This window comes from Cervus canadensis, chromosome 10, assembly GCF_019320065.1.
Source record: "Cervus canadensis isolate Bull #8, Minnesota chromosome 10, ASM1932006v1, whole genome shotgun sequence".
In the NCBI taxonomy this organism is placed as follows: domain Eukaryota; kingdom Metazoa; phylum Chordata; class Mammalia; order Artiodactyla; family Cervidae; genus Cervus; species Cervus canadensis.
The window spans coordinates 54,174,882-54,188,893 of record NC_057395.1 but is presented as its reverse complement, the minus strand read 5'-3'; the positions used below and the strand labels follow the sequence as shown (position 1 = coordinate 54,188,893).

General features: G+C 53.5%; 1 protein-coding gene across 2 annotated transcripts in view; it reads left to right on the top strand.

Moving 5' to 3' along the window:
• The window catches only part of CDH4 (cadherin 4), a 475,216-nt gene that overhangs the window by 429,909 nt on the left and 31,295 nt on the right, over window positions 1–14,012 (top strand). For both annotated transcript variants that reach the window (XM_043480167.1, XM_043480168.1), the window contains exon 7: window positions 10,919–11,091. In XM_043480167.1, coding sequence (XP_043336102.1) covers window positions 10,919–11,091 — 173 coding nt within the window. The remainder of the gene's footprint in view (window positions 1–10,918; window positions 11,092–14,012) is intronic.

Sequence of the window (14,012 nt, the reverse complement as noted above, 5' to 3'; positions counted from 1 at the left end):
TACTATTAACAGGTATTACCTTATTTCTATTGTTAAATGTTCTTACTCAAAATATCGGTTCATTTTCCCAACTCTGGTAGCAAGTTACATTGTCAGATGGAATCTCAGATTGAACCGTAAGACTCGCTTAAAACCAGCTGTCCTCAACATTATGTTCCCGCGTCCCTCAGGTCACCTGATGGCCGAGCCAAACCTCAGACATTCTGAATTTTCACAAACTCTCCACTGGCCACGGCTGAATGATGGCCATTTTGCAGCCTGGGCTGGGCCAGCCGGAGCCAAGCTGAGGCCTGGTCCCAGAGCTGATGGGAGGATTGGGCCCAGGTCCTCCTCCGGGCCCTGCCCCCTCCAGGAGGATGCGCAGGAGAGGGAAGGGGAGGGGCCCTCCTAGGATGAGGCCACAGTTGGGCCTTGGCCAATGGGGCGCAGCGACGGGCGTTCACGAGGAGAAGCTGGAGGGAACCCCTGCAAGCCCCGGCCTCCAGCCGAGCTGGCTTCCCCATCGGGCCCCCACTCACCCCTCTGACCCCAGTCCTGTTCCCAGAGTTGCATGGGGTTGGGGGGTGGCACTGCAGAGCGGAGGCTGAGACCCTGGGAGGCCCTTGGCCAGGCCAACTGTTTTCTTCACCAGAAGCAAGGCTCTCCTGCACCTCGGGGTGCCCCTCTGGGGTGCAGGCGCATCTTTAAAAGGTCAAGTTCGGCTCCTTGGAACTTGGCCTCTTTGAGAAGAAGAAGGATAGATTTAAAAACTCTGGGCCCCCTGACCTGCAGCTTCTGAGCCCGACCGCTTCCCAGGCTCCTGAACCTGGACGGGGGAGGCCCCGCGTCTCTGCTGGAGGCCTCGGGCTCCCCCGCAGTGGGCGCACCTGCCACTGATGCTCTGACTACGCGGCCGCCATGAAAACAGCACTGACCCGGCCCCCTGGGGGCTGGGCACCGCGTTAGGGCCTCCAGACAGGAAACCTGCTGAATCGCGGACAGCCCGGTGACAGGCACTGTGGACAGGAGTGAACAGAGGCGAAGAGCAGGTAAGAAGAGACACAGCGGGAACCTGTGTCACCGAACCAAACCCGGGCCGCCCCCCGGTGCGGAGGTACCAGTCCACCCACACGGGGTGTGGTTGTGGTGAAGGAACGTGTGGTGTTTACTGAAACGGCTCCAAACGGGGACAGGCGGTTCGTGCTCAAAAGATCCAAACCCTTCTTGCGGGGTTGAGGGTAGCGGGTATGGGGGGCGAGCAGGAGAGTGATGACTAGCTCGTGCACAATTCTATGCTTGGCGGGGTCACACGGCAGGGCGGGGTCGCAGGGGTCAATATTATCAACTCTTAGGCGCCTGTAGGTCGGGCCACGGTGCTCAGAACTCATGGTCATCAAATAGTTAATGTCCTCCACAGGGTGGTGGTCTCAGGCTTTGTTAACCTACCCAGGAGACCAGCATCAGATGCTGTTATCCGGGTACTTCAGAGAGGAGCTGGTGCAGAGGACTTGGGGGCGGGGCCAGCGGGGGCGGGGCCGGCGGGGCGGGGCCAGCGCGGGGAAGTTGGGGCGGAGGCCCGGGTGTGTCCTGCTTCCGCTCAGGTGGAGGGAAGAATAAAACCAGGTGATCTGGCTCACAAGCTGCAGTTCTAACCTTGGAGCTAAACTGCCTCCCCTCCCCAGCCTGGGTCAGGAATAACTATGGACGCAAGTCTCAGAAAACCCAGCTGAAACAAGTAGCCTTTTAGATGAGCGCATGAAGCCGGCAGACTCACCATCTCTGTGCCCTTTGCCTCCCTCTCTGATTTCTCACCACGAGGTCACAATATGGCTGCTGTACCTCCAAGCATCACATCCGCTATCAGGGGAGAAGGGCAGTATGTAGCGTGGGAACCATCCCCCTGGAAAAGCACACACCAAAGCTGTGTGTGAGGTGCCCTTTTTCCAGGGTGGGAAAGCGTGAACTCCACCTCCAGGAAGCCCATTGTCCAGTTGAGGAACCAAAAGACAGGTGTGCTAGGTAGGGGCCTACAGATGGCATCTGATGCAGGTGTGGGCAAAGACCATCAGGATGGGAGAAGTCTTTCCTGTCCCAGGGCCTCTGCACGGGCTGTGCCCACAGCCTGGCCATTCTCCCCCTGACCACTAGTACACTGGCTCCTCCACGCTTCTCCAGAGCTGTCTTCCCCACCGCTCTCACCAGCAGGCCCCTCCCTTCACACTGAGGCCTCTGGTCGAATCACTACTGCATCCTCTCAGTTTGTTGTCATCACTGCTTTTCCCCTTCGTGGGGCAGAGACCCTGTCTGTTCCATCACCTCCTCCATCACCACCACCATGTGCCTGAGCAAGGATGGGATTCAGTGACAGCTCAGCCTGAGCCACAGGCCAGCTCGGGGGTGGGGACCACACCTCCGTGCCCAGGGCCCCACCTCCCTGGAGCTCCGAGGGTGCACAGCAGTTCTGTGAAGGCCTCCTGGAGGGTCCACACCTGTGCAGAGGGAGGCGGCCAGGCCTGCGGTGTGCCCCAGCGGCTGGCAGTGTCTGATGCTATGTGGCTCAACCCCTAGTCAGGTTTGTCCTGCTGACCCTCCAGTCGCACACTTCCTGCCACCCTGCCCAGCCCCCACTTTTCAGGAAACAAGCTCACAGGGCTCAGGACGGACCTCACAGCTCCATCCTCATACCTGCACCAGCTGGGGGTCCATGTCCTTACAACAGCCCTTCCCTCTGGAAATCAGAGTTGCCGTGTGGTCTCCTGCCTGGAGGCAGCCAGACGGGTCTCATGGCGTCTCTCGAGCCTCCCAAGAAAAGATTCCTCCGTATCGATTATTTTTACTTAAAAAAAAAAAAAAGCTCTAATTGGAATCTCTGCTTTTCCTAACCCCTTGTAACTGCATGAGGGCCTATGTTATAAATTTTGAAATTAATGTCACTTTAAAATATTAAATAGCAGAGAAATCTACATGCTGCAAATGAAGTCAAAGAAACCTTCATCTATATAATGCAGAGTTTTGCTTAAATAGATTATTCTATTAGTGGGCCCTGTTTATTTATTTATTTTATTTCTGTGCCAGTGGAGGTCCCCCTGAGACTAATGCCACGGACTATTGCACAGATGGCACCAGATACTTGAAAGTCATCCGAATATTAAGAATTTAAATCTTTAGCCTCAGTGATTTGAGCAGAAAGCCAATTATGGGGCTGAATTAGTTTTCAAATTAAACTGCGATTTAAGGCTTGTGAAATTAATCCTTTAAGGCTCATGGCAGCGTTTGTACATGAACTCCTCGCAAGAACCCAACCTCTGTCTTCTCCCCCTTTCCCTGCTGGCCCGATTAATAGAGAGATGTCCAGCATCTCAGGCAGCAGACGGCATGCCCTCTTAGATGAAAATGCAGAGCGATGTTCAGTTTCATTTGTTAAGATGAAGTCAGGCCTTTCTACTGGGGAGGGAGGGAGACCCAAGGAGAAAGCCCCAGAAGGTGATTTCCTCCTGGATCTCACAGCCCAGCTGGTGGGGAGAGGCTTAACTCCCAGGTTACGACAGAGGCTGCTGCAGTGAGCAGTCCCAGCAGAGCGCACAGCTGGATACCACGGCCAAATCGCTCCCTCCCATGGGTGGCCCAGGCTGCCTCAGCAGGTACACCATGACACTGAGGCTACTGCGCGCTTACGCTGCCCGTGGACCAGACTGGAGAAGGGTCAGGCTTAGCGGGGGACTTGATGGCCAGGTCATGCCTTCCCAGACACTGGGGCCAGCCCTGCTCACAACCCGAGGTGTGGTGTAGCTGCTGAACACTCGCTGGAGGGTTTAGGAAGGGGTGCTGTCAAGTGTAAGGGGAGTGAGTCATGGGACACAGGCCAGGGGCAGAGGTAGGGTGCCGCCCAGGTCAAGGCCGGCCCCCAGGTCAAGGCCTGGCCCCCAAGTGAGGAACCATCTCGGAGTGCCCACTGGGGGTGGCGCTGGGGGCTGGGACGAGTGCCCAGACCACAAGCAGAGGCCGTCTCCCCAGGCAGCTCTCCAGGTTTCAGAAAGGAGCTCCTTCCACCCCTGCCCCGCCCTCTTCTTCTAGGAAGGAAGTGAAAATAACCCTGAGCCCTAGATCAGTTCCAGGGCCCCGAACACTTATATTTCATCTGGGTTTGTTGCCATGGCAACCCTGCCCTTGGCCTTTGGGCTCAGAGCACTTGGGCATGCCTGGGTCACCTGACCACAGAGCAGTGGCCACGGACCCGCCAGGTTTTCAGAATCTGTTTTGAAGGAAACCAAATTGTGATTAAGGCTGAAAAAAAGTCCCATCAGTTTTCCTTTTTTAAAATAACATTTTACCTTCTGATCATCAAGTGATAATCTTTGGAGGAAACTTGGGAGATATAGAGAAAATCACAAAGAAAAAAACACCCTCTTCCATCTTGCCTGCCACGCAGATTGCCGTGAGCACATCTGTCAAAGATCCCTCTGGTCTCCTCTCTGCACGAACACATTGTTATATTAAAGAACACAGTTTAGAAACTGGATTGTTCTCCATTTTGCTGTATATCATGAACACTTCAAGTGTCATGAAATATTCTGGCTTTAAACGATTCCATTGTGGGAATGTACCACAGTTTATTCAGCCAGTTGTCAGACTTTCAGCATCAATTACTTATTTTTTTAATTTTTTTTATTTTTGGCCATGCTGGGTCTTCACCACTTTGCATGGGCTTTCTCTAGTTGCAGCAAGCAGGGGCTACACATCATTGTGGTGTGCAGGTTTCTCATTGTGGTGGTTTCTCTTATTGCAGAGCACAGGCTCTAGGGCATGCGGGCTCAGTAGTCGCAGCTCATGGGCTCTAGAATGGGTAGGCTTTGGTAGTAGAACAGTAGGCTTCAGCAACAGGCTTAGTTGCTTGGCGGCATGTGGAATCTTCCCAGCCAGGGATAGAATCCGTGTCCCCTGCATTGGCAGGCAGACTCTTTACCACAGAGCCACCAGGGAAGTTCTCAATTACTTATTAATTGTGCTCCTCATTTGCACTGCTAGGTGTGAGGTTCATGGGTCAGGGACATTTTTCTACTTTTATTTGAGACCATTGTTGATGCACATGCATTTGTGCAGCAGAAGGCACACAGAGCTCGCATCCACCTTCCCTGACAGTAATGTGAAAATAAAGACTGGCTGATGGGGACCAGCAGAGGCTGTGTGTTCAGGGCATGGCAGGGTGGGGAGCGGTGGGGTGGGGGTGGGTCACCAGCCACCATCACAGGCAGACTGGAAGGCGTGGAGAGGGGGGCTTGGGTGTGCCCCAGTGGGGGCTGGGGGACTGGCAGTAGGGGCCTAGTGTGGGGCATCCTATGTGATTGACTAGGGGTGCATTTTGACTTTTCTGGCAGATTTGGGTTTTGTTTTTATTTGGCTGCATCGGACCTTAATTGCGGCCCACAGACTCTAGAGCACGGGCTCAGTAGTTGTGGCACACAACTGCAGCATGTGGGATCTTGGCTGCTGTGTTCCCTGCATTCCAAGGCAGATTCTCAACCACTGGACCATCAGGGAAGTTCCTGGCTGATTTGTTTTTAACCTGCCTCTGATGACTCAGTTATCAGAGTCTCCCCTGCTCTGGTCCTGGTCAGTTCTTTCCCTCTGTTTTCAGACAGGTTTTGTCTTCCTGTGTGCCTGGTTCATCACGGGCGGAGCCCTGTGTGTGAACAGTTGCCGTGGTGACTTGAGGCTGTGTGAGACAGGACCTTTCTCTGTGGAGGATGTGCTTTTGCTCCTGCCAGGGACACTGGTAACCTAAGTCACCTTAACTAGAGCCGTGCTCCTGCGAGGCCATCTCTTTCCCATTCACCCTCACCCCTGGAAGTGCACTGCCCTTCCAGATCAGCATTTTCCAGGTGCTCCCACACACACGACCACGGCAAGCCCTAAGCTCAGTGCTTTCACCCCATTCCCATCAGTCTGTTGAAAGATCCATGTAGCTCTTCAGCTGTCAGAAACCGATTTGGAATCAGCAAACATCTCAAGAGGAAAGATGGTCCCAGGCCTGGGCTTCCCTTTCCAGCCAGCACCCCCAAGTCTGCGCTGCTGGTGTGTCTCTGCCCTGAATGAGCTCTTATTGCATGTGAGGTCCAGCTTCTCTCGTTTTCCTCGGGAGGAAGATTGGTTTAAAATAACATGGTCCACCATTTGCTAAAAACAGGACTTTCTGGATTTCTTTTAAATACTGAATGCCTCTGGGGGAATTCTACTGATAATTAAATTCATTAAAATTGGGTTTACACACAATTCTTTGAGAACAGCCATTGCATGAAGGTAGGTGGATGCGTTTGATGGACTTTCTTCCTATGGCTTTCAAAACACAGAAGTTCTGTATGTTTCCCCTAGAAGACACTCGATAAACATGAGTGGAATGAAGGAATAAACATCCTAGTGGGTGTGCAACATCTTGGTCTGACTGCAGCCAATTCCCTCTGAAATCCAGCAAATGAGTTCATGTTCACTGCCACCCTCGACCCCCACACTTCTGGCTGCCTGCAGCCTGTTCTCTGCATGTCTTTTGTTTAATGATATATTTTTTAAGATTGATTTATTTACTTTTTTTATTTTTTGACTGTGGTGGGTCTGCGGAGCTACACGTCAGCTTTCTCTCGTTGTGGTGAACAGGGGCTACTCATCATTGTGGTGCCCTGGCTTCTCATTGCGGTGGCCTCTCTTGTTGCCGAGCACAGGCTCTAGGCACACAGGCTTCACCAGTTTCAGTGTGTGGGCTCAGTAGTTGTGCCTCTCAGGCTTAGTTGCCCTCAGGCATGTAGGATCTTCCTGGACCAGGAATTGAACCAGTGTCCCCCGCCCTGCATTGCAAGGTGGATTTCTAACCACTGGACCAGTAGGGAAGCTGTCTATGTGTCTTTAAGACATATATTCGACCCACTCTCCTGATGAAAACATCTCCCTATGATCTTAGAACAAAGTCCAAAATCCTTGCTGTGGGCCCAACCCACCTCCAGCCCCATCACATGCCCGCACCTCCCTTTTCCTCAAACATCCAGAGCTCTTCTCTGCCCCAGGGCCTTTGTCCCCCCTGCCTACAGTCCTGCCCCCTACTTCCCCACCCCACTGCCCTCATCTCTCAGGCCTGCCCTCCTTCCTCTGAAGTCCCCTCCCACCTGGTTACTCTCCATGTTCGCACAAGCATTCTTACCCACTTCAAAGCCCTTATCCCAGCTGCCAATGATGTGTCTCTCCTGTGTGTTCTGTCCTTCTTCACTGGCCTAGTAGGGGTGGGACCATGTCCATATGGTTGTTCTCTACACATTGAGCACAGAGCCTGGTGCCTGAACACAGCAAGTGTTCAGTCAGTAACTGAGGGGTGAAGTGAAGGGAAAGTCACTCAGTCATGTCCAACCCTTTGCGACCCCATGGGCTATAGCCTACCAGGCTCTCTGTCCATGGAATTCTCCAGGCAAGAGTACTGGAGTGGGTAGAAAATTCTTCTCCAAGGGATCTTCCCGACCCAGGGAATGAAACAGGGTCTCCTGCATTGCAGACAGATTCTTTATGAGCTGAGCCACCAGGGTTGCCCAGGAATCCTGGAGTGGGTAGCCATTCCCTTCTCCAGGGTGTCTTCCCAACCCAGGGATTGAACCAGGGTTCCCTGCATTGCAGGCGGATTCCTTTTTTTTTTTACTTTACAATATTGTATTGGTTTTGCCATACATTCACTTGAATCCTCCATGAGTGTACATGTATTCCCCATCCTGAACCCCCCTCCCTCCCCATCCCATCCCTCTGGGTCATCCCAGTGCACCAGCCCCAAGCACCCTGTCTCATGCATCAAACGTGGACTGGCAATTCGTTTCACATATGATATTTTACACGTTTCAGTGCCATTCTCCCATATCATCCCACCCTCGTCCTCTCCCACAGAGTCCAAAAGACTGTTCATTACATCTATGTCTCTCTTGCTGTCTCGCATATAGGGTTATCGTTACCTTCTTTCTAAATTCCATATATATGTGTTAGTACACTGTATTGGTGCTTTACTTTCTGGCTTACTTCACTCTATATAATAGGCTCCAGTTTCATCCACCTCATTAGAACCGATTCAGATGTATTCTTTTTAATGACTGAGTAATATTCCATTGTGTATATGTACCACAGCTTTCTTATCCATTCATCTGCTGATGGACATCTAGGTTGCTTCCATGTCCTGGCTATTATAAATGCAGGCGGATTCTTTACCAACTGAGCTACCAGGAAATTGAGAGCTAAGCATCCCCATACACTGGAATATTATTCAGCCATAAAAAGGAATGAACCCCTGGAGAAGGAAATGGCAACCCACTCCAGTATTCTTGCCTGGAAAAGTCCATGGACAGAGGAGTCTGGCGGGCTGAAGTCCATGGGATTACATGACTGAGCATGTGTGCACAAGGGTGGAGGGAAATGGGTTGGTAGCAATAAAGTGGTAGAACTAAAAAAAAAAAAAAAAGGAATGAACCCTGAAATCATTAGCCTCAGAGAAAGACACCAGACGCAAAGGCCACATGGTATATGATTTCATTTATAAGCCATGCTCAGAAGAGGCCGATCCATAGAAACAGAAAGTGGACACATGTTGCCGGGGGCTGGGAAGGAGGATGTGGTGAAACTCTTAGTGGACACAGATTTCTCTGGGAGGATGACGGGATGCTCTGGAATTAGATACTTTCTACTGACAATGGCACAACAACTGAAAATGCCAGAATACACTGACTTGTGCACTTTATTTAATTTTTTGACTTGTGCACTTTAAAAGGGTGAATTTTCTGATGTGTGGATTACGTGTTGTTAAAAAAACCTATATAAATCTGAGGATTCTATGAGTGGGCAGCAGGGTCTGCAGGCCTGGAGCTCCTTGCCTCCTGCAGTGTTGAGCCCCATCTACCGAGGATGTCCTGTCTTTCAGTCATGAAAAGGTGGGTCCTGAGCCCATTTGTCTCTGGTTGGAGGATGAGGACAGAAAACCTGAACCCTGTAAAACAGATTTCCACCTTCCTCTTGCTGTTTGCCTTCTTTTCTGTTTCCATAAAATGCATCTGCCTTAAAAAAAACTTTTATTCAGTTAAAGCCGACAGTAAAGCTGACTCTGTGTCAGGCCCTCCCTGGACAGGAGGGTGGGGGAGGCTGGACAGGCATGCAAGAGGACCTGCTGGGTACACACCTTGTACATGAGAGACTCTGGGAGCATGCAGGTGAGACCCCTGCCTCGACCATGGAAGTGTCTCCACCACTGTCCGCCCAGCTCCTTGCACAGCACCAGCCCAGAGCAAATGCCTAGCATATGTCTGATGAATGAAGCCCCCCGCCCATTACCCCCTTGGATCCCAACAGGCCTGGGGTCCCTCCCAGCCCCAAGCCAAGTTCAGCCTCAGCATAAGCCACCACCTCCAAAAAGGACCCAGTGGAGGATGGTGCCCACACTCCCTCTCCCCTGTGGGCCCTTGACAGCACACTGGAACAACCTGGGAACACGGAGCTGAACCAAGAACATGCAGATGAGGACAAGGGTGGCATGCCCCAGGGGCAGGTGCAGGGCTGGGAGCCCATGCCAGTCAGAACTCTTCGTTGCAAGCAACAAAGGTAGTGTAGTGTTAGTTCAGTCATGTCTCTTTGTGACCCCATGGACTATAGCCCGCCAGGCTCCTCTGTCCATGGGATTCTCCAGGCAGGAATGCTGGAGTGGGTTGCCATTCCCTTCTCCAGGGGAATCTTCCCGACCCAGGGATCAAACCCGGGTCTCCTGCATTGCAGGCAGATTCTTTACCATCTGAACTGCCAGGGAAGCCTAAAATAGCATAAAATAAGAAAGGGAATATATTCTAATATTGGTTCAGGTGTACAAAGCATCTGTAAGGGACCCTCCCCTCAATTTTGCTGTGAACCTAAAACTGCTTTATAAAGAAAAGTCTTCATTTTTTTCTGTATAGAGATAAGAGCTTCAGGTGCAGCTTGACCCAGGGGCTGCCCAGTGAGAGGTGGTCACTTGAGCCTGCCATGGCTTTGTTTCCTCTGAGGTGGCCCTGTCCTCCAGTTTCCATCTCTGTTGCCACAAAGTGATCACAGCCCCCAGCCTCACACGCCGGCCCAGCCAAGTCCAGGGGCAGGGATGGCACGCTGAATTCCTAGAAACCCCAAAAAGTACATCTCCTTGCTCCCAAGCTCTGACTGGGTATGGCGCCCACTGCTGACCCGACCACTGTGGCCAGGGGTGGGGGGCATTTTGATCTAGCCAGGGCCTCCCAATGGGGAAGGGTGGGTGCCAATAGGAACACCACACCCTGCTCTCAGGAGTCAGGGGACTATCCCGGGGTGTCCTCTGCAGACCCCAACCCTGGCGCCTGGTGGGGAACAGGCACTGAGCCGAGGGAGGGTCTAGGTACTCACCACCTCTGAGCTCGCACGCTCCGAATTTACTGCACCTGCTTCTGCATCCCGTGTGCACAGCATCCCCTCTGAGGGGTCTCTTCTCACTGAGCATCCTTGAGTGCCTATTAGGCACCTTCTGGATACAGCCCTGTCTCTCTACTATGTGCTGAGCCCCCACCATGCCGGCCGGAGCCTTGGGCTGTGTGGCTCAGGAGGGAGTGTGCAGGGTTTTGAGCCGGAATTGCAGGCTGTGCTGACGCTGGGTGGCTCCCTCTCCTGACGACGTCAGAGCAGCGGCCTCAGAGCAGGCTTGAGCCTGGGAAGAAGGCCCCACCCCTGTGGTTCTGCAGGGGGATCTGGGGGTGGGGGGAGGGACAGACACATTCCCAGGGCCTGGCAGTGGCCCAGCCCATGGGTGGAGAAGGACACGCACCACATCCAGCCTCCAGGAAGACATGATCGTGGGAGACATCTGCCAGGGTGTGTGTGAGGGGCAGCGGCGGGGATGGCAGGCAAGTCCCCCAGGAGCTGCCTGTCTCTGTTGCAGGCACCTACGTGATGACAGTCACGGCCAACGACGCGGATGACGCCACCACGGCCAACGGGATGGTGCGCTACCGGATCGTGACGCAGACCCCGCAGAGCCCCTCCCAGAACATGTTCACCATCAACAGTGAAACAGGCGACATCGTGACTGTGGCCGCTGGCCTGGACCGAGAGGTGAGGCGGCGCTGTGGGGCCGGACCACGGTCTCCCCACTGCAGTCTGTGTGGGAGAGGGTGGCCCAGAGGGGGGTCGCCACCGGCCTGGGTGGAATGGTGGTGGTCGCTGCTGCTGCCGCCACCAAAGGGATGGAGGAGGGGGATCATGTGTATATGCAGTGGATGACATGTTTATGGTGTGGATCGTGTGTTTATATGATGTGGGTCACGTGTTTGTATGTGGTGGATCACATGTTTATATTATGTGGATGGTGTGTTTATATGATGTGGGTTTCGTGTTTATATAAAGTGGATCACATGTTTATATGATTGGATCACATGCTTATATGAAGTAGATTGTGTATATTATATGGATTGTGTGTATTATATGGATCGTGTGTTTATATGATGTGGATTGTGTGTTGATATGAAGTAGATCATGGGTTGATATGAAGTGGATCACGTTGATATGAAGTGGATTATGTGTATATACAATGGACCGTGTGTATACTCGGTGGATCACATATATAAGTAGTTGATTTCGCATATATATATATAGTGGATTGCTGTGAATGTGGAGAAGATCACATTATGTATAGTGGGCCATGTGTTTATATGCAGTAGATCACATGTGTGTGTAGTGGATTGCACGTTTTTATAGAGCAGTTCATGTGTATATGCAGTGGACTGCATGTATAGGCAGTGGACTCTGTCCACAAGGTGTCGTGAACGGATGAGGTAGAGCTAACTATGAAGAAGTTGGAGGCTTCTCAGAAGAGGTGGCCTTGCTCTGAGCCTTGGAGGTTGATATAATCAGTTATATTTCCTCCCCTTTGGGACTAAAGACCCACTTTTTCTGAACACTGCACACCACACGCCTAACTGGTTCTGAGCAATCACAGATTCCCACCCCACAGACTCCTCCTTTCAATAAAAAATTTTCACTGAGCACTGACTTTGTGCTGGAAACCACCAAGGGTGCCAGACAGAGAGTAGTGGACAGGGCAAGTGGTGACTGTTTGTGTGGGGCTGACTTCACAGCAGGGAGGAGTGGGCGAGGGGGGATGATCCCCACAAGATAAATGAGTCCAGGTAGTGGTGTGGCTTATAAGGAAATGGCATCATGTGATGTTCACAAAGGATTTGGTAGGGGCTGGCGTCCAGGGAGACCCCGTCCTGGTCTCAGGAAGGGTGTGTATGAGCGTCCCAGGGCTGTCCTAACGAAGGAAGCATGTCCTCTCTCAGTGCTGGAGACCATGAGTCCAAGATCCTGGCAACCTTGGGCCCCAGCCTGGCAGAGCAGAGGGTCCCACCCACCTCCCCCGGGGGGCAGATCCACTCCCCTGCCCAGCACAACCTTGCTGGCCTCCACCACCTCTAAAGAGCCCCTGCTCATTGCTAGATGAGCCTGGACTTCAGGTGAAGGAAGCAGAGAGGCAGGAGCAGGTGGTACCAGCCCTTGGCCCCAGTCGCCCAGCCTGCTGAGCCATCACCTGCCCTGTTTGAGATAACGAGCAGCCCGCCGCACGGTCCTGCTGGGAGCCTGGCTGCAGCTTCAGGCTTGGAGGAGAGAAGAGGTGTTTCCAGGGCCTCTGCCCGAGGAGAGAGGGCAGCACCCAAGGGACCTTATGCAGAGCAGGGAGACCCCAGCTGGGAAAGCTCGGGGAGGTGGGCGGGGGAAGCTGCTCGTTCCGAAGGCGCAGGGCGGCTCTGAACACCATGCCCCTGCTTTCCCCTGTGAGTGGCCTGCGGGCTGTCCCTGGTTTGCCTTTACCTACGACTATCTGGGCAGGTGTGGAGTGGGACAGACAGAGGATGGGTGGTCAGCCAGAAGCAGGAGGAGGTGTGGGCATGTCTGCTACTTGTGCAAGTGTGTACTGAGCTCATGCATGGCAGAGCCTGCTCTGGACAGTGGGGCGCCCCAGGGACCCCAGCATGGGCCAAGCACTGTGTGCACTGTCACATCTTAGTCCTTGAAACTGCCCTGGGGGGACTCCTGGAACAGCGTTTCTTTCCAGATGAGAAAGGCAAAGCTTCAGGGCTCTTAGTTGCCCAGGGCCACAGGGTCTCAGAGCTCAGGAGGAGCTCAGCCCCCATTCTACAAACTGTCCGTCGTTGTCTGAAGTTCACATTTAACTGAGCAGGCTGTTTTTGTTTGCTCTGTCTGGCAACCAACCCTGAATCAGCCGCCCACTCTGGGCCCAGGTGGGGGCAGGGGTACCTCTTGGAGAGTTCGGTGTGCATACCCCCTCCTGCATACCCCTTCCTTGGGCTCTGCAGCGCCTGGCTGGCTGCCCGGCACGGGATGAGCCAGCCGGTGTTCTGGGACTAGCCTGGCTTCAAGTTCACAGTGACCCAACTGAACAAGAAGAAACAGCCTGGGCAGTGCCCAGCCCAGGGTCCTCTGGCCTCTGATTGACTCAGTCCCGCCCCTGAGACCAGGCCTCTCCTTTGGGACTGCTCCTGGGTCGGTCATGGGCACCCCACCGGCTCCCCCCCCCAAAATCTCCTCCCCCCACCTCCCCCCAGAGCAGGTGGTTGCTGAATCTTAAGCGGGTCAAGTGAAATAATTAAGCACAAGCTGTCTGCACTAATTAGTGCATCCACGGACCAGGACTGCAATTATCCTGAGACAGCTGCTGGCCACTCCTTTCCCCACTGCAGGATGAGCCCTTAGGTGTGTGGGGGGCAGCCCGGGAGGGCCTGGACCAGGAAAGGGCAACCCCGCAGACAGAGCGAGGGAGAGGGTGGGCCAGGACAAGGGCAGCAAGACTAGCACCCTGAGGCCCCCACGCCTGAGCTCCTCGGCCCTGGTATCCCGTGGCCTGGCCCCACCACCACCATCACCACCATGCTGGCTTCTGTCTCCACCCCTCCCCTCTCCAGCCACCGGACTCACTGGCCTCTCCCATCTGGCTCTTCCCGTATTCTCACCAGATG